The 26,968-nt window shown below is 59.0% G+C and overlaps 4 protein-coding genes across 9 annotated transcripts in view; 3 read left to right on the plus strand and 1 right to left on the minus strand.

Annotated features, from left to right (window-relative positions):
• Nucleotides 1-82: 82 nt before the first annotated feature.
• On the minus strand, nucleotides 83-8,434 carry LOC135460232 (REST corepressor 2-like). Its single transcript, XM_064736966.1, has 10 exons — nucleotides 8,053-8,434; nucleotides 7,620-7,676; nucleotides 7,408-7,520; nucleotides 6,359-6,520; nucleotides 4,278-4,402; nucleotides 3,768-3,837; nucleotides 2,945-3,136; nucleotides 2,103-2,180; nucleotides 1,786-1,843; nucleotides 83-435 (listed from the first exon to the last, which is right to left on the minus strand). The coding sequence occupies exons 1-10, from the start codon at nucleotides 8,171-8,173 to the stop codon at nucleotides 83-85; spliced, it is 1,329 nt and encodes a 442-aa protein (XP_064593036.1). The 5' UTR covers nucleotides 8,174-8,434.
• A 1,563-nt stretch (nucleotides 8,435-9,997) lies between these two features.
• NAA40 (N-alpha-acetyltransferase 40, NatD catalytic subunit) lies at nucleotides 9,998-18,148 on the plus strand. Of its 6 annotated transcripts, XR_010443204.1 has the most exons (11): nucleotides 10,000-10,103; nucleotides 12,124-12,219; nucleotides 12,541-12,593; nucleotides 13,004-13,099; nucleotides 14,176-14,337; nucleotides 15,439-15,522; nucleotides 16,283-16,360; nucleotides 17,048-17,068; nucleotides 17,104-17,114; nucleotides 17,158-17,220; nucleotides 17,861-17,995. XR_010443204.1 is itself a non-coding variant. In XM_064737150.1 (9 exons), exons 1-8 carry the CDS (start codon nucleotides 10,098-10,100, stop codon nucleotides 17,994-17,996), a joined length of 711 nt encoding a protein of 236 aa, XP_064593220.1. In that variant the 5' UTR covers nucleotides 10,003-10,097; the 3' UTR covers nucleotides 17,997-18,037; nucleotides 18,102-18,148. The 6 variants fall into 6 exon arrangements, 4 of the variants coding, with proteins under 4 accessions (XP_064593221.1, XP_064593222.1, XP_064593220.1 ...); XR_010443203.1 differs by having other exon boundaries at nucleotides 17,104-17,220; XM_064737150.1 differs by lacking the exons at nucleotides 17,048-17,068; nucleotides 17,104-17,114; nucleotides 17,158-17,220 and adding an exon at nucleotides 18,102-18,148 and having other exon boundaries at nucleotides 10,003-10,103; nucleotides 17,861-18,037.
• Nucleotides 18,149-18,631: 483 nt separating this feature from the next.
• On the plus strand, nucleotides 18,632-19,159 carry LOC135460354 (cytochrome c oxidase subunit 8A, mitochondrial-like). The gene is made up of 2 exons (XM_064737161.1): nucleotides 18,632-18,789; nucleotides 18,889-19,159. Exons 1-2 carry the CDS (start codon nucleotides 18,676-18,678, stop codon nucleotides 18,997-18,999), a joined length of 225 nt encoding a protein of 74 aa, XP_064593231.1. The 5' UTR covers nucleotides 18,632-18,675; the 3' UTR covers nucleotides 19,000-19,159.
• A 601-nt stretch (nucleotides 19,160-19,760) lies between these two features.
• STX5 (syntaxin 5) overlaps nucleotides 19,761-26,968 on the plus strand; it is a 7,486-nt gene continuing 278 nt past the window's right edge. The window contains exons 1-10 of the mRNA XM_064736967.1: nucleotides 19,761-19,893; nucleotides 20,045-20,243; nucleotides 20,573-20,646; nucleotides 21,688-21,743; nucleotides 22,393-22,463; nucleotides 23,212-23,328; nucleotides 24,361-24,417; nucleotides 24,942-25,017; nucleotides 25,596-25,693; nucleotides 26,780-26,901. Of these exons, the coding sequence (XP_064593037.1) occupies nucleotides 20,061-20,243; nucleotides 20,573-20,646; nucleotides 21,688-21,743; nucleotides 22,393-22,463; nucleotides 23,212-23,328; nucleotides 24,361-24,417; nucleotides 24,942-25,017; nucleotides 25,596-25,693; nucleotides 26,780-26,901 (854 nt within the window). The 5' untranslated portion in view covers nucleotides 19,761-19,893; nucleotides 20,045-20,060. The remainder of the gene's footprint in view (nucleotides 19,894-20,044; nucleotides 20,244-20,572; nucleotides 20,647-21,687; nucleotides 21,744-22,392; nucleotides 22,464-23,211; nucleotides 23,329-24,360; nucleotides 24,418-24,941; nucleotides 25,018-25,595; nucleotides 25,694-26,779; nucleotides 26,902-26,968) is intronic.

Here is a 26,968-nt window from a genome sequence, read left to right on the forward strand (position 1 = left end):
TGCTCCCAGTGCACCCCGGTGCTCCCAGTCCAAACCAGTCCCTCCCAGCACTCCCAGTGCCGCAGCACGCGCAGCCTCTGTACTAAAATACCTTTATTGCAAACTGGGACCCCCCAGAACCCCCCCGGGACCCCCCCCAACCCCCGGTCCCTCTGGCCCAGCAGGGGGCGCTCAGCGGGGCGGGGCGTGGCCAGCAGCCGGGGGGCGGGGCCTGGCGGCGGGGGCGTGGCCAGGGCGGAGCAGCGGGGGCGGGGCCCGGCCGGGCTGGAGGGGGGGCGGTGGCCGCGGGAGCGCGGGGGGCGGGGCCGGGGGCGGGGCCGGGCGCAGCAGAGGAGGCGGGGCCGGCGGACGCGAGGGGGGCGGGGCCGCGCCCGGGGGAGGGGCCGAGGAGGGCGGCGGGGGCGGGGCCGGGCGGGAAACGCCGGTGATCTGCACCTGTGGAGAGAGAGGCGGGGCTGGGTGGGCGGGGCAGGGAGTGGGCGGGGCTGTGGGGTGGTGTAGGTATGGCCATTGATTGACTGGGGTGTAATTGGTTGATTGACTGACTGATTGATTCATTGGGGTGGATGGATGGATGATGGATGGATGGATGGATGGATGGATGGATGGATGGATTAGGGTAGATTGATTGATTGATTAATTGATTGGGGTGGATTGATTAATTGATTGGGGTGTAATTGGTTGATTGATTGGTTGATTGATTGATTGACTGATTGATATGAATTGATTGGGGTGGGGTCACTGCACCGCCCAGTCCAGGCCCCCCCCGGCACTGGGAGCAGGGACTGGGACCAGTTCCCATCTCAGACCCCCCCCATTCCCACCCCGGCCCTTCCTCACCTCCTCCTCCTCCTCCTCCTCCTCCCCGGGGGGCTCCCCCCGGCCCCGGCCCCGCTGCAGGAGCCGCTCCAGCCCCGGGCGCCGCCGCGGGCCCAGCACGAAGCCGAACTGCGCCGTCTGTCCCAGCACGCGCCACCGCCGGAAATCGCGGCGTACGCGCAGGCTGCAGGACGGACGACGGACGTGGGGACAGACGGAACACGACAGAGACGGTGAGACGGACACACCGACAGACGAGACGCCACGGACAGTGAGGGGGGACCAGGACACCAGTGGGCGACACACAGCGTGACACATGAGGGATGACACAGGCATGACGAGTGAGGGACGACACACGGACAGTGAGGCGACACACGGACTGAGGACGACACACGTGAGGACAGTGAGGATGGACACACGGACAGTGAGGGACAGACGGACACAGGCGACAGACAGTGAGGTGAGGACAGACACCGAAAACAGTAGGCGACCACGGACAGTGAGGGACGGACGGACTAAGAGGGACATACACACGACAGGAGAGCACAGGACACACAGTGAGGACGGACACACGGACGGAGGATGAGGGATGGACACACGGACAGTGAGGGAACACGGACCAGGGACAGGGACAGACGGACGGTGAGGGACAGACGGACACACGGACAGAGACAGTGAGGGAGACACCGGACAGACAAGGGGACACAGACATGAGGGACGGACGACATGGGGACACTACACGACGGAGGACACACGGACAGTGAGGAGACACATGGCACACAGGAGGAACGACACACAGACAGTGAGGGACAGTGAGGGATGGACACACGGACAGTGAGGGACACAGGGACAGAGAGGGACACACGGACAGTGAGAGTGAGGGACAGACACACGGACAGACAGTGAGGGACGGACAGGCAGCTAACGAGGCTGATTACTAATTACGCTAACGAGGGCAGCACTCACCCTGCACCACCAGCAGCTGCTCGTCCGTGGTCCAGCGCGAGCTGAATTTGCTGTGACCCTGTGTTGGGGTGAGGGGATTTGGGGGGGATTGGAGGGGACACAGCCGGGAGGGGCTGTGACACCGGGGGGACACCGCGGGGACACCGGGGGGACATGGGGGACACCGGGGTCCAGGGGACCGGGGGATCACTAGGGCTAAGGGACACCGGGGGGACACCGGGGGGACACGGACTAGGGGGATCACGGAGGCACAGGCCGCGGGGGCCCGGGGACACAGGGGGCTCACAGGGGGCTCACAGGGGGCTCACAGGACCCACCTCAGGCGGCCGCAGCCCCTCCAGGCCCCCGTCCAGCGCCTGCCTGAGGCCGCTGTTGATCTGCTTGATGCGCTGAACCTGCGGGGATTGATCAGGGATTGATCAGGGATTGATCGGGGATTGATCAGGGATTGATCAGGGATCGATCGGGGATTGATCGGGGATTGATTGGGGATTGATCGGGGATTGATCGGGGATTGAGTGATTGGGGATTGATCGGGGATTGATTCAGGGATGGATCGGGATGATCAGGAGGGAGGTCCCCAGGAGGATTATGGGGTGGTTTGGGGTGTCCGGATGATCAGGGATGGGAAGGGCATCGATGGAGGATTTTGGGGTGTCCTCAGATGGATCAGGGATTGGGGAGGGGGCTCAGAGCAGGATTTTGGGGTGTGTTTGTGGTGTCCCGGGATGGATCAGGGATTGGCTGGGGAGGGGGCTCAGAGCAGGATTTCGGGGCGCCCCCGGGGGTGCCCTGGACATGGACTGGGGACTGGGGAGGGGGCTCAGAGAGAGTTGGGTGTGTTTGGGGTGTCCCAGGGATGGATCGGGATGGATCAGGGGTCCAGTGGGGTTTGGGGTGTGTTGGTTCGGGGTGTCCCAGGGATGGATCAGGGATTGGCTGGGGAGGGGGCTCAGAGCAGGATTTCGGGGTCCCCCGGGATGTCGGGATGCAGGATTGGCGGAGGGCTCAGAGCGGATTCGGGGTGTTGGTGTCCTCAGATGGATCAGGATTTCGGGGGGCTCAGAGCAGATTCGGGTGTTTGGTGCCCCGGATGGATAGGGATGTTTGGGGAGGGGGCTCAGAGCAGGATTTCAGGGCCCCCCCCCCGGGTGCCCACCTGCCGTTTGAGCGCCACCAGCTGGCAGTCGAGCTGGCGCAGGGCCCGCGCGCCCAGGTCGGGGTTCGCCGTCACCTCGGCCACGTCCTCGCGGCTCAGGCGCATCCCGCGGGGGGGGCGGCGCCGCTGCCGCGCCGGGGGGTGGTGCCGGTACTGCGGCTCCTTGCGCGGGCCCGCCTTGGCCAGGCACGGCTGGCCAGGCGTTAATTAGGCACATTTGTTAATTAGCTCCGGGGATTGAATTGGTTATGGCTGGGGGAACCCCCTGAGAATTCACCCCCCCCCCCCCCCCAGCTTGAACTTGGTACGTTCCGGCCCGGCCGCTGCTCTCCCCCACCCCGCCAGGAGGGGGCGCCACCTCTGCCCCATTTTTGCGGTATTTCCCCAATTTTTGGGGTTTTCCCCCAATTTTTGGGGTCTCCAGACCCACCCTCAGCTCCCCCGCGTTGTTTTTAGGGATTCACCCCCATTCCCAAGGATTCCCCCAAATTTTGGGGGTCCCACTCCATCTTTAGTTTCTTCTCCCTCCTTATCTTTAGGGATTCACCCCCATTTTGGGGGGGTCTGGCCCCATTTTGGGGGGGGTTTCCCCTTTTCCTCACCCCACCCTTGAAACCCACCCCCCAAATTTCACCCTGTGACCGCCCCGAGCCCCCCAAACCCCCCCTGAGCCCCCAAAATCCCCCCTGAGCCCCCCAAATCCCCCCCTGAGCCCCCCAAAATCCCCCCTGAGCCCCACAAACCCCCCCTGAGCCCCCCAAAATCCCCCCTGAGCCCCCCAAACCCCCCCTGAGCCCCCAAATCCCCCCCTGAGCCCCCCAACCTCTTTTTTGGGGTCCGCAGGCTCCAGGTCCCCCTCGGGGCTCGGTCGGTGCTCGTCGGTGTCGTCATTGCTGGGGGAGCAGGGTTTGGGGTTTTGGGGGTTCAGGGTGGGATTTTGGGGTTTTGGGGGTTCAGGGTGGGATTTTGGGATTTTTGGGGTAGATTTAAGAAAGTTTTAGGAAGGTTTTTGGAGAGATTTTGTGTGGATTTTGGGGAGGTTTTATGAAAGTTTTTGGGGTGGATTTTGGAAAGTTTTAGGGGAGGTTTTGGGAAGGTTTTTGGGGAGGTTTTTGGGGAGGTTTTTGGGGAGGTTTTAGGGAAGTTTTAGGAAGGTTTTTGGGGAGGTTTTGGGGGAGATTTTGGAGAGGCTCAGGGTGGATTCTGGGGAGGTTTCAGGAAGATTTTTGGGGCGGATTCTGGCAAGTTTTAGGAGAGGTTTTGGGGGAGGTTTTGTGGACATTTTGGGGAGGTTTTTGGGAGGTTCTGGGCCCGTTTTTGGGGTGCCCCGTACCTGTCGTCGCGGTCGCGCCGCCCCAGCAGCCGCCGCGCCTGCCGGTCCATGACGCTGGTGCGGGACCGCGTCTTCTTCCAGGAGTAATAATACTTGACCAGGCTGGGGATCAGCTTGTCGGGGAGCTGGGGGCACACACGGGGGGTTTGGGGGGGTTTGGAGAGGGTTTGGGGCGGTTTTGGGGTGATTTGGTCTCAGGGATGGGGTGAGAAATAAAGGAAGGAGTCACCGCTATAAATGAGGGGGAGAAAGTGCAGGAAGATCCCTGAAATCCCGCACAAAAATGGGGAAAACGCGTAAAAATGGAGCAGCAGGAAGCTCTAGAAATGACAAAGGAGGAAATGGCAAAGAAATCCTAAAGATTGAGGGGGCAGGAGCCCCAAAATCAGCAGAGAAACCCCAAAATTGGGCGGGAGGTACCACCTGGTGGGGGTGAAGGGGGGGGACAGCAGAGGGTGGGATGTACCATTTGCTGGGGGGGGGGAGTGGCACCCCCTTATCTCCAAGAGGGTCCTGTGACCCCCCCAGACCCCCCAAACCTCCCTGGGGGAGCAATAGCACCTTCCAAAAACCCAAAAATCCCCCAAAACATCAAAAACCAACCCCAAAAATAAAAACAAACAGCCCCAAAACCACAAAAAACAGCCCCAAAAATTCCCTGGTTGGGGCTGGATCCAACCCTGCTCAGTGAGGGGGTTCTGCCCCCCATTGCCCCTCCCCAGGGGGGTCTTGGGGTCCCTTTTGGGGTCTCTTTGGGGTCCCTTCTGGGGTCCTTTTGGGGTTTTTGAGATTCGTTTTGGGGTCCCTTTGAAGTCCCTTTTGGGTCCCTTTGGGGTCCTTTTTGGGACCCATTTGGGGTCCAATTGAGGTCTCTTATGGGGTTTTTGGGCTCCCATTTGGGGTCCCTTTGGGCTCCCATTTGGGGATTTTTGGGGCCCCATTTGGGGTTTTGGGGTCCCTTTGGGGTTTTTGGGGTCCCATTTGGGGTTTTTGGGGTCCCATTTGGGGTCATTTGGTCCCTTTGGGGTTTTGGGGTCCCTTTTGGGGTCCCTTTTGTGGTTTTTGGGCTCCCATTTGGGGTTTTGGGGTCCCATTTGGGGTTTTTGGGGTCCCTTTTGGGGTTTTTGGGCTCCCATTTGGGGTTTTTGGGTCCCTTTTGTGGTTTTTGGTCTTTGGTTTTGGGGTCCCATTTGGGTTTTTGGGGTCCCTTTTGGGTTTGGCTCCCATTTGGTTTTTGAGGTCCCTTTGGGCTTGGCTCCTTTGGGGTCTGTGGGTTGGGCTCCCATTGGTTTTGCCTCCCATTCGTGGTTTTTGGGCTCCCATTGTGAGTTTTGGGGTTGGCCCCATTTGGGGTTTTTGGGTCCCTTTGGGTCTCTTTGGGGTTTTGGGTCCCATTTGGGGTTTTTGGGATCCCTTTGGGGTCTTGGGTCCCTTTTGCCCTCACCATCTGCTGGATTGGGCGAAGCTCTTGCCGTGGCAGCTCTGACCCCATTTTGCCCTCCCACGGGGTTTTGGGGTCCCATTTGGGGTTTTTGGGGTCCCATTTGGGGTTTTGGGGTCCCTTTTTGGGTTTTGGTCCCTTTGGGTCCCATTTGGGGTCCCATTTGCGGTTTTTGGGCTCCCTTTGGGGTTTTGGGCTCCCATTTGGGTTTTGGGGTCCCTTTTTGGGGTCCCACCATCTGCGGGATCGGGCTGAAGCCTTGGGGTCTGAGGCCCCTTCTCCACGGGTTTTTGGGTCCCATTTGGGTTTTGAGGTCCCTTTGGGTTTTTGGGTTTTGGGGCTCCCTTTGGGTTTTTGGGGTCCCTTTGGGGCCCCACCATCTGCTGATGGGGCGAAGCTCTTGCCGTGGCAGCTCTGACCCATTTTCCCCTCCCACGGGGGTCATTGGGGGTCCCATTTGGGTTTTTGGGGTCCCATTTGGGGTTTTTGGGCATTTTGGGGTCCCATTTGGGGCCCTCACCATCTGCTGGATGCGGGCGAAGCTCTTGCCGTGGCAGCTCTGACCCCATTTTCCCCTCCCCACGGGGTTTTGGGGTCCCATTTGGGGTTTTTGGGTTTCTGGGGTCCCTTTGGCCCTCACCATCTGCTGGATGCGGGCGAAGCTCTTGCCATGGCAGCTGAAGGCCTGCTCGAACAGCACCTTGTCCTCCACCGTCCACTCGTCCGGGAACGGGGTGAAGTTGGCCAGGTCAGCCAGGGACTTCTCCACGTCGTGTTTGTGCCACAGCAGCATGCCCAGCGCCTGGCACGGTGCCAGGGGAGTTGGGGGCGTCGGGGGGGATTTGGGGGATCGGGGGGGATTTGGGGGTCTGGGGGGGATTTGGGGGGTCAGGAGGGGATTTGGGGGGTCAGGGGGATTTGGGGGTCAGGGGGGATTTAGGGGCACCCCAGGTGGGTCACAGGTGATTTAGGGGCACCCAGGGGGTCAGGGGGGATTTGGGGGTCTGGGGGGGCTCAGGAGGGATTTGGGGGTCAGAGGGGATTTAGGGACCCCAGTGGTCAGGAGGGGATTTGGGGGTCAGGAGGGATTTGGGGGTCTGGGGGGATTTGGGGTCGGGGATTTGGGGGTCAGGGGGGGATTTGGGGTCAGGGGGATTTGGGGGTCAGGGGATTTGGGGGGTCAGGAGGGATTTGGGGGTCAGGAGGAGATTTAGGGGGCAGGAGGGGATTTAGGGCACCCAGGGGGTCAGGAGGGGATTAGGGGGTCTGGGGATGTTGGGGGTTCCAGGAGGGATTTAGGGGTCTGGGGGGTTTGAGGGTCTGGGGATTTGGGGGTCAGAGGTTTGGGGGTCAGGGGTTTTGGTGGGCGGTACTCAGAGGAGGGCTTGTTGGCACCAGGATGGAGTTATGGGGGGGGGTTTGGGGGTCAGGAGGGGTTTTGGGGGGGTACAGGAGGGGAGGGGATTTGGGGGGTACCAGGAGGTTAGGGGTAACAGGGGTTTGGGTGGTTGGAGGGGGTCAGAGGAGATTGTGGGGTACAGGAGGGTTGGGGGCATACCAGGATGGGTTTGGGGGTACAGGGGGGTTTGGGGGGGTACAGGGAGGGGTTGGGGTTATCAGGAGTGGGTTTGGGGGGTACCAGGGGGTACCAGGGGGTGGGTGCTCCCCCCGATCCCCCCCCTCCCACACAGGGGTACCCCAGGGTGGGTCGGGGGTCTCACGTTTGGCGTCGGACACGCAGTGGTTGGGGGCCCACACCAGCATCCCCTTGAGCTCCTTGTTGCTGTAGCGAGCGGGGCTCTCTGGGGAGGGGGCACAATGGGGGGGGGGGGTCTCAGGGTGTGTGTGTGGGGGGGGACACCCCCAAACCCCCCCCCAGACCCCTCCCCAAATCCCCGTACCTGGTTTGCAGTCGGGAATCACCGCCTGGTAATCGGCGCCCACGCGGATCATGCTGTCTGTGGGGTCACCGGGGGTCACCGGGGGTCACCGGGGGGGCCGCACCGACCCCTCCTCACTCCCGGGGGGCCGCGGGGGTCGCGGCCGAGCCCCCTCCCCAGCGCCACAGAACAAAGCTGTGGCCGCGCACACGCGGGCGCCCGGGGACAATGGGGACGGGGCTTTGTTCCCCCCCCCAATGTCCCCGTGTGTGCCCCCCACCCATCCCAACCCCGGGGGGCGCCAGCGGTGCTGCCCCCTCCCCAAATTAACACCGGACATCCCTGGGGGGGTTATTGGGGTGGGGGTGTCCTGGGGGTGGGGGGCTCGCAGGTTTAATTTATTTAATTGAATTAAATTAAATTTAATTTAATTTTGGGGGTGGGGGTCACTCACCGTGGCCGTGCTCGTCCTCGCTGGCCTCGTCCTCGGAGTGGGGGGGTCCCGGTGCGCCCCCGCCCGCCTTGGCGCGGCTGCGGGACAGGATCCCCGAGGGCTTCTCCATCACCGCCGGCATCGCCCGCAGCCCCCCGAGCCCCCCGGGGGTCCCGCACGGGGAGGGGGCTCAGCCCCGGTGCCCCCCCCCTCACCAAACTGCCCCCGAGCCGAGCGCGGGGATTTGGGGAGGGGGCGTGGGAATGGGGCGGGGGGAGGAGGATGCGGGGCGGACCCGAGGGTCCCTCCCCCGGTAGGAGCGGGGCAGAACCGGGGGGGGTTCCCGGGGAGGGGTCCCGGTGCTGGGGGGGGGTCCTGCCGGGGGTCCCGAGCCCGCACAAAGCGCCCGCGGCCGCTGCCGCCGCCTCCCGGTGCTAAAGTAGTTCCAGCTCCGCGGCCTCAGCACGGCCCCGCCGCCCCCCGTACCCCTCCGCGGGCCGCGGGGAACCGGGAACCGGGAGGGAACGGGGGGAATAAAGGGGATGGGGGAGGTCGGGGGGACTGGGGGGACCGGGAGGGAATGGGGGGATCGGGGGGACTGGGGGGATAAAGGGCCGGGGGCAGCGGGGGATAAAGGGGATGGGGGGGTCAGGAGGGTCTGGGGTCTGTCCCTGCTTGGGGCTGTTCCTATGTGGGGCTGGGGTCTGTCCCCACATGGATCTGGGGTCTCTCCCTGTGAGGGTCTGGAGTCTGTCCCTGTTTGGGGCTGTCCCCATGTGGGGCTGGGGTCTGTCCCCACATGGGTCTGGGGTCTGTCCCTGTGTGGGTCTGGGGTCTGTCCCTGTTTGGGGCTGTTCCTATGTGGGGCTGGGGTCTGTCCCCACATGGGTCTGGGGTCTGTCCCTGTGAGGGTCTGGGGTCTGTCCCTGTGAGGGGCTGTCCCCACATGGATTTGGGATCTGTCCCCATGTGGGGCTGGGGTCTGTCCCTGTGTAGGATCTGTCCCTATTGAGGTCTGGGGTCTGTCCCCACATAGATCAGGGGTCTGTCCCTCTGTGGGTCTGAGGGTCCATGGGCATCCCCCCCTCCATCACACTCTGTGGGAGTGGGGTCTGTCCCCACATGGATCTGGAGTCTGTCCCCATATGGGTCTGGGGTCTGTCCCCCTGTGGGTCTGTATGTGGGATCTGTCCCCCTGTGGGTCTGGGATCTGTCCCCCTGTGGGTCTGGGGGCGCATGGGGACCCCCACCTCCATCCCACTCTGTGGGGCTGCCCCACATCCCCCATCACCTCCTTCCCTCTGGGGGTGCCCCGCTGGCTCCTGTGGGGTGACCCCATTGCGGGAGGGTTTGGGGCTGGATCAGAGCTGGGGGGCAGCGCTCTGGGGTGGGGTGAGACCTCTAAGCCATGGCCGAGGAGCAGCCCAAGGGCCATGGGACCAGGCTGTAGGGCTGGCTTATGGGGCAGGGCTATGGGGCACGTGTGTGTGGCAAACTGGAGTCTGTCAGTCCATTATGGCCATACCGGGTCTGTGGGTCCGCTTTAGGGCTGTACAGGGTCTGTAGGGCCGGTTTAGGGCCGTACCGAGCTCTGTGGGACCGTACCGGGTCTATAGGGCCGGTTTAGGGCCGTACCGGACTCTGTGGAGCCGTACTGGGTTTGTGGTGCCCGTTTAGGGCCGTGCCGGCCTCTCCGGACCCTCGCTCCCACAATGGCGGCCGCGCTCCCCTCAGCGCACCGGGCGTGGCCTCCCGCGCTCCCGCCCTTTCTGCTCTCAGCCAATCAGAGCCGAGCTTCCTTCGCGCCCCGCGCCGCCGCCACGCGCTGCTCCTCCCCGCCCTTCCCGCTCCCCTTCCGCGCACGCGCGGCGGTCCCGCCCTCGCCACCGCCCCCGTGACCCCGCCCCTTTCTCCCATCGCGCAGGCGCATTGGCCGCCGGCCGCCGGCTCGCGCGCTCGGCGCTCCGCCCCCTTTCCCCCCCCCTTATAAATAGCGCGCCCCCCGCGCGCGCCCCCTCAGATCCTCCGCGCCCCCCGCGCCGTGAGGAGCCGCCGGCGCCGCCATTATGGGGGTGAGCGGGGCCGCGCCGCGCCCGGGGGGGCTCGGCCTGAGGGGAAACAGAGCGGGGGTGGGGCCTGCGAGGCGCCGCTGAGCGGATTGGGGGCCCGCCGAACGGGCGGAGGGGTCACCGCGAGGGGACGCGGGAGTTCCGTGAGGGAATTTGGGGTCGTCTGAGGGGCTGGGAGGTCACAGCGAGGCCTCACGGGGGTTCCGTGAGGGCGTTTGGGACCGTCCCAGAGCATGAGGAGACTCCTTAGGATGCTACAGGGCTACCGTGAGGGGATTGGGGGCTCCTGTGTGGAGATTTGGGACTTTCCGTGAGTTTTTGGGGTTGTTTGAGGTCATTTGGGGCTGCTTGTGACTCTGCGAGCGGTCTGGATGCTGCTGTGAGAAAATTGGGATTATCGGAGGCTCTTGCCGCTTCTGTGAAGGTTTTTTGAACCTTTTGCGAGAATTTGAGGTTCCCACGGTCAAGTGTGGGATTTTCGGAGTGAATTTGGAGCCATTAAAGACGATTTGGGGCTGTGTAAAGAGAGTTGTTCAGGACTAGCGGGGATTTAAGGGGAATTTGGGGCTCTGATTCCCCAGACGCTTCACATCACGTCCCATCCAACCCTGCTGGAAAATTTCCACATTTTCCCCTCAAAATGACCCTAAAGTAGCAATTTTAGCGTCCACATCCCAGCCAGCAGCAGGTGGTGGCTGCTCCATCCCCAAAACCACTCGAATTCTCCCCAAACCCACTGAGAAATGTGATTTTTGAGGGACGTTTATACCCTGTCCCCGTCCCCATCCCGCTGCTTTTCCTGTCAAATCTTTGATTTTGAGTTCGTTTCACTCCATTTTTGGTGCTGAACTCAGGAATCCCAGTCCCTCTGTGGAGATTTGGAGGGATCCCAGCGGGATCTTTCATTTTGGGTGAAATCGGGCACATTTTGGGTGCAATCGGGCACATTTTGGGTGCAATCGGGCACATTTTGGGTGCAATCGGGCACATTTTGGGTGAAATCGGGCACATTTTTAGTGCCAATCTCCTCAATTTTGGGGAAAGCCACTCCATGGGTGCTGCTGTCACCTCCTTGTCCCACCTAAAACCCCCAAGATTTTGGGGCAAAACCTTTTCAATCCCCAACACTGACCAAAAACCGAGCACTGATTTTATCCTTAAAACCCTTTTTTCCCAAAATTTTGGGGCAAAACCCCTTCAAAGTGCAGCAATGGGGATGCTAAAAATGTAACGGGGATTTTATCCCTAAAAGCTTTGATTTCCTCAAGGTTTTGGGGGGAAATTGGTGCCAATCCCCTCCTTTTGGTGCCAGTTTGGTGCCAATCCCTGTTTAGTGCCAATCTCCAGCTTTTGGTGCCAGTCCTCTCTTTTTGGTGCCAACCCCTGGTGTTTTGGTGCCAATCCCGGATGTTTTGGTGCCAATTTGGTGCCAATCTCGTCCTTTTGGTGCCAACTCTCAGTGTTTCGGTACCAGTTTTGTGCCAGTCCCTGTTGTTTTGGTGCCAATCAGCTCCTTTTGGTGCCGTTTTGGTGCCAATCCTGGGTTGTTTTGGTGCCATTTTGGTGCCATTTCTCAGCATTTTGTTGCTGTTTTGGTGCCAATCACCTGCTTTTGGTGCCATTTTGGTGCCAATCCTGGGTGTTTTGGTGCCACTTTGGTGCTATTTCTCAGCGTTTTGGTGCCAATCCCGGCTGTTTTGGTGCCATTTTGGTGCCAGTCCCGGGTGTTTTGGTGCCCCCTTGGTGCCCATCCCGGCTGTTTTGGTGCCCATCCCGGCTGTTTTGGTGCCCCCTCGGTGCCCATCCCGGCTGTTTCGGTGCCGTTTTGGTGCCAATCCCGGGTGTTTTGGTGCCCCCTTGGTGCCCATCGCGGCTGTTTTGGTGCCCCCTTGGTGCCCATCGTGGGTGTTTTGGTGCCCCCTTGGTGCCCATCGCGGGTGTTTTGGTGCCGTTTTGGTGCCAGTCCCGGCTGTTTTGGTGCCCCCTCGGTGCCCTCTCTCTCCCAGCATTTCCCTCTCCGCAGAGGAAGTCGGGCCGGGCCAAGGAGAAGAAGCAGCGGCGGCTGGAGGAGCGCGCGGCCATGGCAGCCGTGTGTGCCAAGGTGGAGGCGGCCAACAAGGTGAGCGGGGCATGGGAACCGGGCAGCGGCAACCGGGCATGGCAACTGGGCATGGGCATCAGGAACCGGGCATGGGCATTGGGAACTGGGCATGGGAACCGGGCATGGGCATTGGGAACTGGGCATGGGAACGGCCCAGGAACTGAGCACAGCCCTAGAATGGGCAGAGGCACAGCTCTGGCAGTGCCCAGGTCCCTGGCAGTGTCCTGTGCCCACCCTGTGCCAGCCCTGTGCCAGCCCTGGCAGTGCCCTGTGCCTGCCCTGTGCCCGCCCTGTGCCCGCCCTGGCAGTGCCCTCCTGCCCCTCTCTGCTCTCTTGCAGCTCCGGGATCCCCTCGAGGCCTTCCCGGTGTTCAAAAAGTACGACAGGAACGGGTGAGTGCCCGCCCGCGCCGGGTACCGAGCGGGCACCATGCCCCCAAAGGGATCCTGGTGTCCCCAAAGTGTCCCCAGGGGGATCCTGGTGTCCCCTCAGCCCGGTGTCCGTCTGTCTGTCCACAGGCTGGACATGTCCATCGAGTGTCCCTAACCCGGTGTCTGTCTGTCCGTCTGTCTGTCCGCAGGCTGGACGTGTCCATCGCGTGTCCCTAACCCCGTGTCCGTCTGTCTGTCCGCAGGCTGGATGTGTCCATCGCGTGTCCCTAACTCAGTGTGTGTCTGTCCGTCTGTCTGTCCGCAGGCTGGACGTGTCCCTAACCCGGTGTCTGTCCATCTGTCTGTCCGTCTGTCTGTCCGCAGGCTGGACGTGTCCCTAACCCAGTGTCTGTCCGTCTGTCTGTCCGCAGGCTGGACGTGTCCATCGAGTGCTGCCGGGTGTCCGTTCTGGAGCCGCCCACGCTGGACTGGGCCTTTGAGCTGACCAAGGCCAACATGCAGAGCCTGTGAGCGCCCCCGGCTGCTCCGCCCTGAGGGATTTTCCTGCCCCAAAATCCCCAATTTCGCTTTTTCCTTTTCCCGGGGATTTTCATTTCCCACCTCCATTTTGGCCGGGATTTCCCTCCAATCCCCAGGAACTTTTTCTCCAAATCCCTGGGGTTTTTCCTCCCTAAATTCCTGGGGGTTTTTTCCCAAATCCCTGGGGGTTTTGTCCCCAAATCTCTGGGGATTTTTTTCCCAAATCCCTGGGTTTTTTCCCCCAAATCCCTGGGTTTTTTTCCCCAAATCCCTAGGTTTTCCTCCATAAATCCCTGGGGATTTTTTCCCCCAAATCCTCGGGCATTTTTCCCCCAAATCCCTGGGAATTTTTCCCCCAAATCTCTGGGGGTTTTTCCCCCGACATCCCTTGGCAATTTTTTTTCCCAAATCCCTGGGGATTTTGCCCACAATCCCTGGGTTTTCCTCCCTAAATCCCTGGGTTTTTTCCCCCAAATCCCTGGGTTTTTCTCCCTAAATCCCTGGGGATTTTTTCCCCCAAATCCTTGTGGATTTTTATCCCAAATCCCTGGGTTTTCCTCCATAAATCCCTGGGGATTTTTTCCCCCAAATCCTTGTGGATTTTTTTCCCAAATCCCTGGGTTTTTTCCCCCAAATCCCTGGGTTTTTTTCCCTAAATCCCTGGGGATTTTTTCCCCAAATCCTTGGGGATGTTTTTCCTAAATCCCTGGGTTTTTTCCCCAAATCCCTGGGGATTTTCCCCTCAAATCCCTCTTTTTTCCCCCGATATCCCTTGGCAATTTTTTGGCCCAAACCCCCATTTTCTACCCCAAACCCCATTTCTACCCCCAAAAATCCCATTTCCTCTCCCCAACCCCATTTCCACCCCACCAAACCCATTTTTTTCCCCCCAAAATCCCATTTTTCCCCCCCAAAATCCCCATTTTTCCCCCAAATCCCCATTTTTTCCCCCAAAATCCCCATTTTTTCCCCCCAAACCCCAATTTTTTTACCCCAAACCCCATTTCCCCCCAAATCCCCATTTTTCCCCCCAAAATCCCGTTCTCCCCCATTTCCCGGGCAGGTACGAGCAGAGCGAGTGGGGCTGGAAGGAGCGCGAGAAGCGGGCGGAGCTGCGGGACGAGCGCTCCTGGTTCCTGCTGGCCCGCGAGGCGGCGGCGGCGCGGCCGGTGGCGTTCTGCAGCTTCCGCTTCGACGTGGAGTGCGGGGACGAGGTGCTCTACTGGTGAGGGACAGGGGATTTGGGGTGAAATCCGGGGGTTTTGGGGTGAAATTCAGGGATTTTGGGGTTCCTGGGGTGAAATCTGGCAGTTTTGGGGTGATATCTGTCAGTTTGGGGTTCCCCGGCCGGTGGCGTTCTGCAGCTTCCGCTTTGATGTGGAGGGCGGCGACGAGGTGCTCTACTGGTGAGAGACAGTGGATTTGGGGTGAAATCTGCCAGTTTTGGGTTTTTGGGGTGATATCTGGCAGTTTGGGGTTCCCTGGCCGGTGGCGTTCTGCAGCTTCCGGTTCGACGTGGAGTGCGGGGACGAGGTGCTCTACTGGTGAGAGGGGATTTTGGGTGAAATCTGTCAGATCTGGGATTCCTGAGAGAAATCTGGGGTTTTTGGGGTGAAATCCGGGGATTTTGGGATGTTGGGCTTTGGCGTTCTGCAGCTTCCGCTTCGACGTGGAGTGCGGCGACGAGGTGCTCTACTGGTGAGAGAGAGGGGATTTGGGGTGAAATCCGGGGATTTTGGGGTTCTTGGGGTGAAATCCGGGTTTTGGGGTGAAATCTGGCAGTTTTGGGAGTTTTGGGGTTCCCTGGCCGGTGGCGTTCTGCAGCTTCCGCTTTGATGTGGAGTGCGGGGACGAGGTGCTCTACTGGTGAGAGACATTTTTGGGGTGAAATCTGGGGATTTTGGGGCTTTGGGGGTGAAATCTGTCAGATCTGGGGTGAAATCTGGGGGTTTTGGGGGTTTTGGGGTTCCCTGGCCGGTGGCGTTCTGCAGCTTCCGGTTTGATGTGGAGTGTGGGGACGAGGTGCTCTACTGGTGAGAGACATTTTTGGGGTGAAATCCGGGGATTTTGGGGTTTTTGGGGTTCTTGGGGTGATATCTGTCGGTTTTGGGGTGATATCTGTCGGTTTTGGGGTGATATCTGTCAGTTTTGGGGTGATATCTGTCAGTTTTGGGGTGATATCTGTCAGTTTTGGGATGATATCTGTCAGTTTGGGATGATATCTGTCAATTTTGGGGTGATATCTGTCAGTTTGGGGTGATATCTGTCAATTTTGGGGTGATATCTGTCACTTTTGGGGTGATATCTGTTGTTTTTGGGTCCCCAGTTACGAGGTGCAGCTGGAGAGCCGCGTGCGGCGCCGGGGGCTGGGCAAGTTCCTGCTGCAGATCCTGCAGCTCGTGGCCAACAGGTGAGGAACGGGGCAAAGTCTGGGGGGTTTGGGGGGAAAATAGGGGAATTTTGGGGGAATTTTTGGGGGAAAATATGGGAATTTTGGGGGAAAAGATGGGAATTTTGGGGGAATTTTTGGGGGAAAATATGGGGGTTTTGGGAAGAATATGGGGGGTTTGGGAAGTATTGGGGGTTTAGGGGAATATGGGGGAATTTGGGGGGAAATGGGGCAGTTTAAGGGTGAAAGCAGGGCTGGTTTTGGGGTGAATTGGGGCAGTTTTGGGGTTCCCCAGCCCATTTTTGGGGTTCAGGACACAGATGAAGAAGGCGATGCTGACGGTGTTGGGGCAGTTTTGGGGTGAATTGGGGCAGTTTTGGGGTGAATTGGGGCAGTTTTGGGGTGATGTGACCCAGGGCAGTTTTGGGGTTCCCCGGGGCAGTTTTGGGGTGAATTGGGGCAGTTTTTGGGGTGATTTTGGGGCAGTTTTGGGGTTCCCCAGGGCAGAATTGGGGCAGTTTTGGGGTGAATTGGGGCAGTTTTGGGGTGAATTGGGGCAGTTTTTGGGGTGATGTTTTTGGGGTTCAGCACGCAGATGAAGAAGGTGATGCTGACGGTGTTGGGGCAGTTTTGGGGTGAATTGGGGCAGTTTTGGGGCAGTTTTGTGGCAGTTTTTGGGTTGATGATTTCAGCACGCAGATGAAGAAGGTGATGCTGACGGTGTTGGGGCAGTTTTGGGGTGAATTGGGGCAGTTTTTGGGGTGATGATTTCGGGGTTCAGCACGCAGATGAAGAAGGTGATGCTGACGGTGTTCAAGCACAACCACGGAGCGCTGCAGTTCTTCAGGGACGCCCTGCAGTGAGTGACGGACGGACAGACGGACACGGGGACTGGGGGGGGACAGAGGGACAGGGGGACGGGGGGGAGCAGAGGGATGGGGAGGGACAGACGGACAGACAGGGGACAGGGGGGACAGAGGGACCAGGGACAGGGGGAGCAGAGGACAGGGAGGGGACGCAGATGGACGATGGGGGACAGAGGGACAGGGCTGGCACTGCCAGGGGAGGGGAGCCGGACACAGGGGGGACAGTGTCATGGGTGACAAGAGGGGGACACAGGGAGGTGACACACAGGGGACAGCAGTGACACAGTGACAGTGTCACACCTGGTGTTGCAGTGACACAGGGGGTGACAGTGTGACAATGTGACACACAGGAAGTGACAATGTGACACAGGGTGACACGGTGACGCTGTGCTGTCATTGCAGTGACACGGGGAGGTGACACAGAGGGTGACAGTGTGACATAGAAGGTGGCAGGGTGACACACAGGGTGACAGTGTGACCTGGGGTGACACACAGTGTGACACAGGGAGTGACAGTGTGACACAGAAGGTGACAGTGTGCCCTGGGGTGACACACAGGGTGACACACAGGGTGACAGTGTGACACAGAAGGTGACAGTGTGACACAGGTGACACAGGGAGTGACAGGGTGACACAGTGTGACACACAGGGTGAGCCAGTGCCGTCGCGCTGTCGTTGCAGTGACTCGGGGAGGTGACACAGGCGGTGACAGTGACACAGCGGTGACAGTGACACAGAGGTGACCGCAGTGACACAGCGGTGACCGCAGTGACACAGAGGTGACACAGGAGGTGACACAGAGGTGACAGCAGTGGCAGTGCCAGCCCTGGCGGTGGGCGGGGGCTCAGACCCAGGTGGGTGCTCGGGACCCCCCTGGGGACCCCAAATTTGGGGATTTTCTGCCCTTTTTGGTGCTGCCCCTCCCCCACTGCCGGCCTGGGGGTGACACTGGGGGCGCTCGGGCTCATTTGGGGTTCAGGGTGAATTTGGGGTTCAGGCTGATTTTGGGGCTCCATTTGGGGGGTCCAGGCTGAGTTTTGGGGTCCAGGCTGATTTTGGGGTTCAGGCTGATTTTGGGGCTCCATTTGGGGGGTCCAGACTGAGTTTTGGGGTTCAGGCTGATTTTGGGGTCCAGACTGTTTTGCGGGGTCCCGACTGAGTTTTGGGGTTCAGACTGATTTGAGCTCCGTTTGGGGGTTCAGGCTGATTTTGGGGATCCAGGGTGAATTTTGGGGTTCAGGGTGAATTTGGGGCTCCATTTGGGGGTCCAGGCTGATTTGGGCTCAGGCTGAGTTTTGGGTTCGGGCTGATTTTGGGGGGTCCAGCTGATTTTGGGGGTCCAGGCTGACTTTTGGGCTCAGGCTGATTTTCGGTCCATTTGGGGGTCCAGACTGAGTTTTGGGTCAGGTGATTTGGGGTTCAGGCTGATTTCGGGTCATTTGGGGGTTCAGGTGATTTGGGACCCCCCTGACCCCGTTTCTGCCCCCTCCCCAGGTTCGAGGTCGACGCCTCCTCCCCGAGCGTCTCCGGCTGCTGCGGGGACGATTCCTCCTACGAGATCCTGAGCAGGAGCACCCGCTTTGGGGAGCCCCATCCCGGAGGGGGGCCCTGCGCTGGCTGCTGCCATTGACACCCCAAAAACCGCCCAAAAACTGCCCCAAAACTGCCCAAAAACAGCCCAAAAATCCCCCAAAACTGCTCAAAAACAGCCCAAAACCAGCCCAAAATCGGCCAGAAACAGCCCAAAAATCCCCCAGAAACTGCCCAAAAACCAGCCCAAAATTCCCCCATAAACCCCCCAAAACCAGCTCAAAAATCCCCCAAAAACTGCTCAAAAATCCCCCCAAAATCAGCCAGAAACAGCCCAAAAACAGCCCAAAACTCCCCCAAAAATCAGCCACAAACACTCCAAAAAAACCCCAAAAATCCCCCAAAACACCCCAAAAACCGCCCTCCCCCCCAGATCAGGGATTTGGGGGTGGGAGGGGAATTCTTGGATTTTTTTTTTGTTTTTTTCTGAATTTTATTTTGTTGTTTTTTTTTTTTTTAATTTTTTTTTTTGTTTTTTTTCAGACGTTTTGTTTGTACGGGATAAATGAATAATGAAATAAATAATGGAGAAGCTTTAATGAGGCGTTAATTGTGTTTGGGGCGGGGCTATGCTAATGAGCAGCGTAGTCTTCGCGCTACGAGCGTAATTTGCATTTTATGTTAATAGGGGGGCGTGGTTTCTCAGACAGGGCGGTTCTACGCAACGTAATCGCCGCGCGCCGGAAGTGACGCCACCGAGCAGCGCCATTGCCGCCGCCATGATGCCGCTGCTCGCCCTCAGCGCCCGCTCCCTCCTGCGCTCCGCGGCCCGGCCGGGCCCGGCCCCGCGCTGGATCCGCTCGGGGCCCGCGCAGAGCCCCGTGAGCACCGGGGTGAGCCCGCGGGGAGCGGCGGGGGCGGCGGGCGCGGGGTGACCTTGGGCGGGAGGGAAACCGGGAGCGGCTCCGGTTCTAACGGCGCTGCGCCCTCAGGACACCGTGCTGGGCTTGGCCGCCTTGTTCGCCTCGGTGTTCCTGCCCGCCGCCTGGGTGCTCGGCCACATCCAGGACTACAAGAAACGGGACGAGGACGAGGAGGCGTGAAGCGGGCCCGCCGCACCGGGACCAGCCCCAGCACCGGGACCCCCCCCGAACCCCACCGAGCACCGGGACCAGCGCCGGGACCACCGGGAGGCGCCGCCCCCGCCATGGGACCCCCCCCGACCCCTCCCCCGCCTCAATAAAGGCCGCGGATTCCGCCTGAGCCCCCCGAGTCCGTCCCGCCGCGCCGGAACCGGGCTGTGACGTCACTGATGGCGTCACGGGCAACGGCGCCGTTTTGGGGGGGCAGGGGAGGGGTTGCTAAGGGCGGGGCTTGTTGCGAGGGGCGGGGCCAACACGGCCGAATAAATCAGGGGCGGGGTTTTGTGTTATGGGCGCGGCCAAGGCGGTGGGCGGGGCTTGACGGCAAGACCCAACGCTGTGGGCGGGGTTTTTATCCAGGGGCGTGGTCAAAGATGTGGGCAGGGCTTGCAAAGGGCGGGATCAGAGTTGTGGGCGGGGGTTTCGTGGGCGTGGCCAAGGCTGTAGGCGGGGCTTGCTGCTAGGGGCGGAGTCCAGCGTGATGGGCGGGGTTTGTTGTCAGGAGCGGGGTTTTCGGTCATGGGCGTGGCCTTGCCGTTCCCGGTGCGGGCTCGGTACCGGAACTCGCACCCTCAATTCCCGCTTCGTTTTGGGGGCGGGGCCTCCTTCTTAAATCACTTCCGAGGAGCGGAGCCGCTGCTTTCCCGCCATTCCCAGCACCTAAAAGCGTTGCTATGGGCGTGGCCTGTTGCTATAGTAACAACGCCGCCATACTGGGGGCGCGGCCTACAACCGGAAGTTCTCTCCCGGAAGTTTTTGCGGCTTACTTCTGGTTCGGGCCGCACGTCCGGCGGAAGCGACGTGGCGGTGACGTCAGCGCGGCCGGTGCTCCCGGTGGCGGCTCCGGAGCCCGCGGTGAGGGCCGGGGGGGGCGGGGCGGGCCCGGGACTCCCGGAGACCCCCGGAGACCCCGGGGTTGGGCGGTTCCGGTTCCCCGGGTGGGTTCCGGTGCCCTCCGGTGGCCCCCCGGTAACTCCCGGTCCCTCCCGGTCCCCCCGGTGCGCAGGCCCCGATGAGCCCCGATGCAGGCGCGCCGCCGGCTCGGGCCTAGGCAGCGGGAACCGGCCCAGGCCTCCCCCCCGGGGCCCCCCCGAGCTCCGGTCCTGCCGCCGCCACCGGAGCCGCCCCCGGCCGCTGACGTCATGTCGTGTCGCGACAGGACCCAGGAGTTCCTGTTCGCCTGCAAATCGCTGCAGGGACGGCAGGTGGGACCGGGAACGCACCGGGAGCTCCAACGGGAGCCCCCAAATCCCCCCGGAGCCCCCCGACCCCAAATCCCCCTCCCCTCCTTTATTGGGGGTCCCCAAATCCCCCCAGCCCCTCATCCCGGGGGTCCCCAAATCCCCGCACCCCTGACCAATCCCCTCCTCCTTATTGGGGGTCCCCAAATCCCCCAACACCCCCCAACCCCAAATCCCCCTCCCCTCCTTTGCCTCATTTTGGGGGTCCCCGATGCCCCCCCCCTCAGTCACCCCCTCCCCATCTCGGGGGTCCCCCCAACCCCCCCCTGACCCCCCCCGTTGTTCCCCCCCAGGTCGGGGGGCTCCAGGTGGGCAGAGCAGCCCCCGGGCCGGGGCGGCAGCGCAGCGAGTTCAGCCTGATGGCAAAGTGAGGAGGGGGCTGCAGGGGGGGATTGGGGGTTTGGGGTCTGGGGGCTCAAGGGGGAGTTCAGCTAAAAACAAGTGAGGAGGGGGCTGCAGGGGGGGGTTGGGGGGGTTTGGGGGGTCCTGGGGGGCTCAAGGGGGGAGTTCAGCCTAAAAGCAAAGTGGGAGGGCTACTGGGGGTCCTGGGGGTTTGGGGTCAGGGGGGAGCTATGCAGTAGGGGGGCTTGGGGGGTTTGGGCTTTGGGGGGCTTTGGGGGTCCTGAGAGGTTCTGGGGGGGTCAGACAATGATTCAGCCTGATGGCAAAGTGAGGAGGGGGCTGCAGGGGGGTCCTGGGCGGGGTCCCAGGAATTGGGGTCGGGGTCCTCAGGTTTGGGGGGTTTGAGTCCCTGGGAATTGGGGCTGGGGTCCGCAGGAATTGGAGGTTGGGGTCTTTGGGGGTGTGGGGAATTGTAGCATCAGGAATTGGGGCTGGGGTCCCCAGGTATCAGGGTGGTCCCCAGGAATTTGGGTTGGGGTCTCCAAGTGTGTGTGGGGGGGGTCCGCAGGAATTGGGTCTGGGGTCCTGAAGAATTGGGGTCTGGGGTCCTCAAGAATTGGGTCTGGGGTCCCCAGTTTTGGGGGGATCTCCAGGAATTGGACGCTTGCCGTTATCAGGAATTGGGGCTGGGGTCCTCAAGAATTGGGGCTGGGGTCCCCAAACATTGGGGTTGGGGTCTCCAGGAATTGGGGTCTGGGGTCCTGAAGAATTGGGGTGGGGGTCCGTGGGATTTGGGGTCAGAATCCCTGGGATTTGGGGCTGGGGTCTCCAAGAATTGGGGTCTGGGTTCCTCAGGAATTGGGCGGGCCTGCGGGATTGAGGGGGCTGCGGAGTGGGGCGGCCTGCAGGATTTGGGGCGGGGCCTACAGGAATTGGGGGCGGAGCCTGCAGGAATGGGCGGGTCTGAGGATTGGGGCGGGGCCTGCAGGGATTGGGGGCGGGGGGTCCCCAGGTGTGGGAGGGGTCCCCAAATGTGGGGAGGGGTCTCCATCCCTGCCCCCCCCAGGCGCATTGGGAAGGATCTCAGCAACACCTTCGCCAAACTGGAGAAGCTGACGCTGCGTGAGTGGGGCTGGGGGGATTTGGGGGGATTTTGGGGTGATTTTGGGGGATTTTGGGGTGATTTTGAGGGTATTTTTGGGGTGATTTTTGGGGTATTTTTGGGGTGATTTTTGGGGTATTTTGGGGTGATTTTGGGGTATTTTTGGGGTGATTTTTGGGGTATTTTTGGGGTATTTTTGGGGTGATTTTGGGTGATTTTTGGGGTATTTTTGGGGTGATTTTGGGGTGATTTTTGGGATATTTTTGGGATATTTTTGGGGTATTTTTGGGGTGATTTTGGGGTATTTTTGGGGTGATTTTGGGCTGATTTTTGGGGTGATTTTGAGGGTATTTTGGGGTGATTTTTGGGTTATTTTTGGGGGTATTTTTGGGGTGATTTTCGGGTGATTTTTGGGATATTTTTGGGGTGATTTTGGGGTTATTTTTGGGGTATTTTTGGGTTATTTTTGGGGTATTTTTGGGGTGATTTTCGGGTGATTTTTGGGATATTTTTGGGGTGATTTTGGGGGGATTTTTGGGGTGATTTTTGGGGTATTTTGGGGTATTTTTGGGGTATTTTTGGGGTGATTTTGGGGTATTTTTGGGGTGATTTTTGGGCTGATTTTGGGGTGATTTTGGGTGATTTTGGGGTCCCTTTTCTCCCCTGCAGTGGCCAAGCGCAAATCCCTGTTTGATGACAAATCGGTGGAGATCGAGGAGCTGACCTACATCATCCGCCAGGTCCGGGCCTTTGGGGGTCCCCTGGGAATTTGGGGGTCCCGGGGGGGCTTTGGGGGTCCCAGGGTGATTTTGGGGGGCCCTTTGGGGGTCCCGGGCTGCTTTTGGGCCGGTTTCCTTTTTTTGCTCTTTTTTTTTTCTCCATTTTCCCTCATTTTCTTCTCCGTTTTCCCCCCTATTTTTCCCCAATTTCCCCCCCCAGTTTTCCTCCCCATTTTCCCCCTTTTTTCCCTTTTTTTTCCCCTCTTTTCTCCCTCGTTTCCCCCGATTTTTTCCCCTATTCCTCCCCTTTTTTCTCCCTCTTTTCCCCTTCTTATCCCCCCATTTTCCCCTATTTTTATTCCCCTTTTCCCCCTTTCTTCCCCCTATTTCCCCTTATTTTGGGCTGGTTTTGGGCTCATTTTGGGCTGGTTTTGGGCTGATTTTAGGGTGACTTTGGGCTGATTTTGGGCTGGTTCTGGGCCAATTTTGGGCTGATTTTGGGCTGGGTTTGGGCTGATTTTGGGCTGATTTTGGGGTGACTTTGGGCTGGTTTTGGGCTGATTTTGGGCTGACTTTGGGCTGGTTTTGGGCTGATTTTGGGCTGATTTTGTGCTGACTTTGGGCTGGTTCTGGGCTGATTTTGGGCTGGTTTTTGGCCGGTTTTGGGCTGGTTTTGGGCTGATTTTTGGGTGATTTTGGGTCGGTTTTGGGCTGGTTTCGGGCTGTTTTTGGGCCGGTTGTGGCTGATTTTGGCCGATCCTCCCCCCAGGACATCGGCAGCCTGAACTCTCAGATCGCGCAGCTCCAGGAGCTGCTGCGGGCGCGGGGCGGCCCCGGCGGGCGGCACCTCCAGAGCCACTCCAACAGCGTGGTGGTGGCGCTGCAGGTGGGGCTGGGGGACCCCCTGAGACCCCCTGAGACCCCCCAGCCTTTGGGGACCCCCCTGAGCCCCCCTGTGCCCACCACTCCAACAGCGTGGTGGTGGCGCTGCAGGTGGGGCTGGGGACCCCTGAGACCCCCTGAGACCCCCCAGAACCCCCCCTGCCTTTGGGGACCCCCTGAACCCCCCTGTGCCCCCCTGAGCCCCCCACTCCAACAGCGTGGTGGTGGCGCTGCAGGTGGGGCTGGGGGACCCCTGAGACCCCCTGAGACCCCCCAGAACCCCCCTGTGCCCCCCTGAGCCCCCTCTGAGCCCCCCACTCCAACAGTGAGGTGATGGTGCTGCAAGTGGGGCTGGGGGCTTTTGGGGGGGCTCTGGGTGGGCTTTGGGGGGGCTCTGGGTGGGGTTTGGGGGGTTTGGGGACCCCTTGAACCCCCCTGAGACCCCCCTGAGCCCCCCACTCCAACAGCGAGGTGGTGGCGCTGCAGGTGGGGCTGGGGGTCCTCAGGAATTGGGGTTGGGGTCTGCAGGAATTGGGGCTGGGGTCCTCAGGTTTAGGGCATTGGGGTCCCTGGGAATTGGGGCTGGGGTCTCCAAGTGTGGGGGCTGGGATCTCCTTCAATTGGGGTTGGGGTCCTCAGGAATTGGGGCTGGGGTCTGCAGGAATTGAGGATTGGGGTCCTCAAGTTTAAGGCATTGGGGTCCCTGGGAATTGGGGCTGGGGTCCTCAGGAATTTGGGGCTGGGGTCCCCAGGTGTGAGGGGTGGGATTCCCAGCAATTGGGGCTGGGGTCTGCAGGAATTTGGGGTTGGGGTCCTCAGGAATTTGGGGTCGGGGTCTCTGGGAATCGGGGCTGGGGTCCCCCATGAATTTGGGTTGGGGTCCCCAGGAATCGGGGCTGGGGTCCTCAGGCTGGGGAGGTTTGGGGTCTGCAGGAATTGGGGCTTTGGGAATTGGGAATTGGGGCTGGGGTCTGCAGGTGTGGGAATTGAGGGGGGGTCTCTGGGGGTCCCTGACCCCCCCGTGCCCCCTCCCCAGTCCAAGCTGGCCTCGATGTCCAACGACTTCAAATCCGTGCTGGAGGTGCGGACGGAGGTCAGAGAAAATTCCATTTTTTTCCTTTTTTTCCTCTCCATTTTCCCCCAAATTTCCCCCATTTTTCCCCTTTTTTTTCCCCTTTTCCCCTATTTTTTCCCCAATTCCTCCCATTTTTTCCCTCTTTTCCCCTTCTTATCCCCCCATTTTCCTCTGTTTTTCTTCCCTTTTCCCCTCATTTTCCCCCTTTTTCCCCTTATTTTTCTTTCCCTTTTCTCCCATTTCCCCCCCTATTTTTATTCCCCTTTTCCCCCTATTTTCCCATTTTTCCCCTATTTTTTCCCCATTTTCTCTTAATTTTCCCCTATTTTTTCCCCCATTTTCCCCCCTATTTTTCCTCATTTTCCGCCATTTTCCCCTATTTTTATTCCCATTTTCCCCCATTTTTCCCCTATTTTGATTCCAATTTTCCCCCATTTTTCCCCTCATTTTCCCCATTTTTCCCCTATTTTTATTCCCATTTTCCCCTATTTTTATTCCCATTTTCCCCTATTTTTATTCCCATTTTTCCCGTTTTTCCCCAGAACCTGAAGCAGCAGCGCAGCCGTCGGGAGCATTTCTCGCGCGCCCCGGTCTCGGCCCTGGCTGCCAACAACCTCAGTGAGATTTGGGGGGAAAAAAGGGGAATTTGGGTAAAAATTCCAGGCGGGAAGGGGGAATTGGAGGGAATTTGGGGGGAATTCTGGGAGAAAAAATGGGAATTTTGGGAGAAAAAATGGGGATTTTTTTGGAGGAAAAAATGTGAATTTTGGGGGAATTCTGGGTGGGAAAAGGAAGTTTTGGGGGAATTCGGGTGGAAATTGGGAGTTTTGGTGGGAATTGGGAATTCGGGTGGGGATTGGGAATTTTGTGGGGGAATTTTGAGTGAATCCGGTTTGGAATGATGAATTGTGATAGAATTTCATTGTAAATGATGAATTCTGATAGAATCCAGTTGTAAATGCTGGATTTAATTACAATTCCGTTCCAAATTCCATTTTAGGCAGCCCGGCCGTGTTCCAATTGAATTCCAATGATGAATTCTGATAGAATGCAGTTGTAAATGTTGAATTTAATTACAATTCCCATACAAATTCTGATTTTTAGGCAGCCCGGCCGTGCTCCAATTGAATTCCAATGATGAATTCTGATGGGATTTTGCTGTAAATGCTGAATTTAATTACAAATTCCCATTTCAGGCAGCCCGGCCGTGCTGGAGGCCGAGGCGCCCTCGGGGGCCGTGGCCATTGAGATGGACGCCAGGAGCAGCCAACAGCTGCAGCTGCTGGACGAGCAGGTTTGGCCCCAAAAACACCCCAAAAACACCCAAAAAACACCCCCAAAACACCCAAAAAAAACTCCAAAAAAACCCAAAAAATATCCCCAAAAACCCCCCCCAAAAAACCCAAAAAAACCCAAAAAAAAAACCAAAAAACCCCCAAAAACACCCCAAAAAAACCCCAAAAACACCCCAAAAAACCCCAGGAAAACCCCCAAGAAACCGGAAAAAACCCCCAAAAACACCCCAGAAAAACCCCTAAAAAAACCCCAGAAAAAAACCCAGAAAAAACCCAGAAAACTGCCAAAAACACCCCCAAGAACCCCCAAAAAAAAACCAGAAAAACCTCAAAAACACACCCAAAAACACCCCAGAAAACCCCCAAAAAACCCAGAAAAAACCCAGAAAACCCCAAGAACACCCCAACCCCCCCCAAAAAAAAACAAACCCAAAAAAACCTCAAAACACCCCCCCAAAAAAACAAAAAAAAACCCAAAAAAACAAAAAAAACACCAAAAAAACCCCAAAAACACCCCCCAAAAAAACCCAAAAACATCCCCAAAAAAACCCCAAAAACCCCCCAAAAAACCCAAAAAAAACCCCCCAAAAAACCCACAAAAAAACCCAAAAAACCCCCAAAAACACCCCCAAAAACACCTCAAAAAAACCCCCAAAAAAACCCAAAAAAACCCCAAAAAAACCCCAAAACCACCCCTCTAAAAAACCCAAAAAACCCAAAAAAACCCCAAAAAACCCCAAAAAAACCCCAAAAACCCCCCCAAAAAACAAAAAAAACCCCAAAAAACCCAAAAAACCCCCCCAAAAAAACCCCAAAAAAACCAAAAAAAACCCCAAAAACCCCAAAAACACCCCAAAAACACCCCAAAAAACCCCAAAAAACAACCCCAAAAAACCCCCAAAAAAAACCCAAAAAACCCCAAAAAAAACCCAAAAAAACCCCCAAAAAAACCCAAAAAAAACCCAGAAAACCCCCAAAAAAACCCAAAAATACCCCAAAAAAACCCCAAAAACACCCTCAAAAAACCCCCCAAAGCCCTCCCAAACCTTGGGGTATTTCGGGGCCGTCCCTGACCCCCCCCGCAGGACGCGTACATCCAGAGCCGCGCCGACGCCATGCTCAGCATCGAGTCCACCATCGTGGAGCTCGGCTCCATCTTCCAGCAGCTGGCGCACATGGTCAAGGAGCAGGAGGAGACCATCCAGAGGTGCCAAAACAACGAATTGCCCTCTCTGAGCCCTCAAATTCTTCTCTCTGATTCCCCAAATTTTTCC

Source organism: Zonotrichia leucophrys, unplaced genomic scaffold, assembly GCF_028769735.1.
Source record: "Zonotrichia leucophrys gambelii isolate GWCS_2022_RI unplaced genomic scaffold, RI_Zleu_2.0 Scaffold_34_1600103, whole genome shotgun sequence".
NCBI lineage: Eukaryota > Metazoa > Chordata > Aves > Passeriformes > Passerellidae > Zonotrichia > Zonotrichia leucophrys.

Bases quoted from the DNA above. Each gene is read 5' to 3' on its own strand.
- LOC135460232 (XM_064736966.1), bottom strand. From the start codon at position 8,173: ATGCCGGCGGTGATGGAGAAGCCCTCGGGGATCCTGTCCCGCAGCCGC. The intron at 7,677-8,052 runs GTGAGTGACCCC...GTGACCCCACAG, and splicing joins CGAGGACGAGCACGGCCACG to ACAGCATGATCCGCGTGGGC. The intron at 2,181-2,944 runs GTGGGCACCCGG...CAATCCCCGCAG, and splicing joins TGGTGGCGCTCAAACGGCAG to GTTCAGCGCATCAAGCAGAT.
- NAA40 (XM_064737150.1), top strand. The intron at 12,220-12,540 runs GTGAGCGGGGCA...GCTCTCTTGCAG, and splicing joins AGGTGGAGGCGGCCAACAAG to CTCCGGGATCCCCTCGAGGC. The intron at 16,361-17,860 runs GTGAGTGACGGA...CCCCCTCCCCAG, and splicing joins TTCTTCAGGGACGCCCTGCA to GTTCGAGGTCGACGCCTCCT.
- LOC135460354 (XM_064737161.1), top strand. From the start codon at position 18,676: ATGATGCCGCTGCTCGCCCTCAGCGCCCGCTCCCTCCTGCGCTCCGCG. The intron at 18,790-18,888 runs GTGAGCCCGCGG...CTGCGCCCTCAG, and splicing joins AGAGCCCCGTGAGCACCGGG to GACACCGTGCTGGGCTTGGC.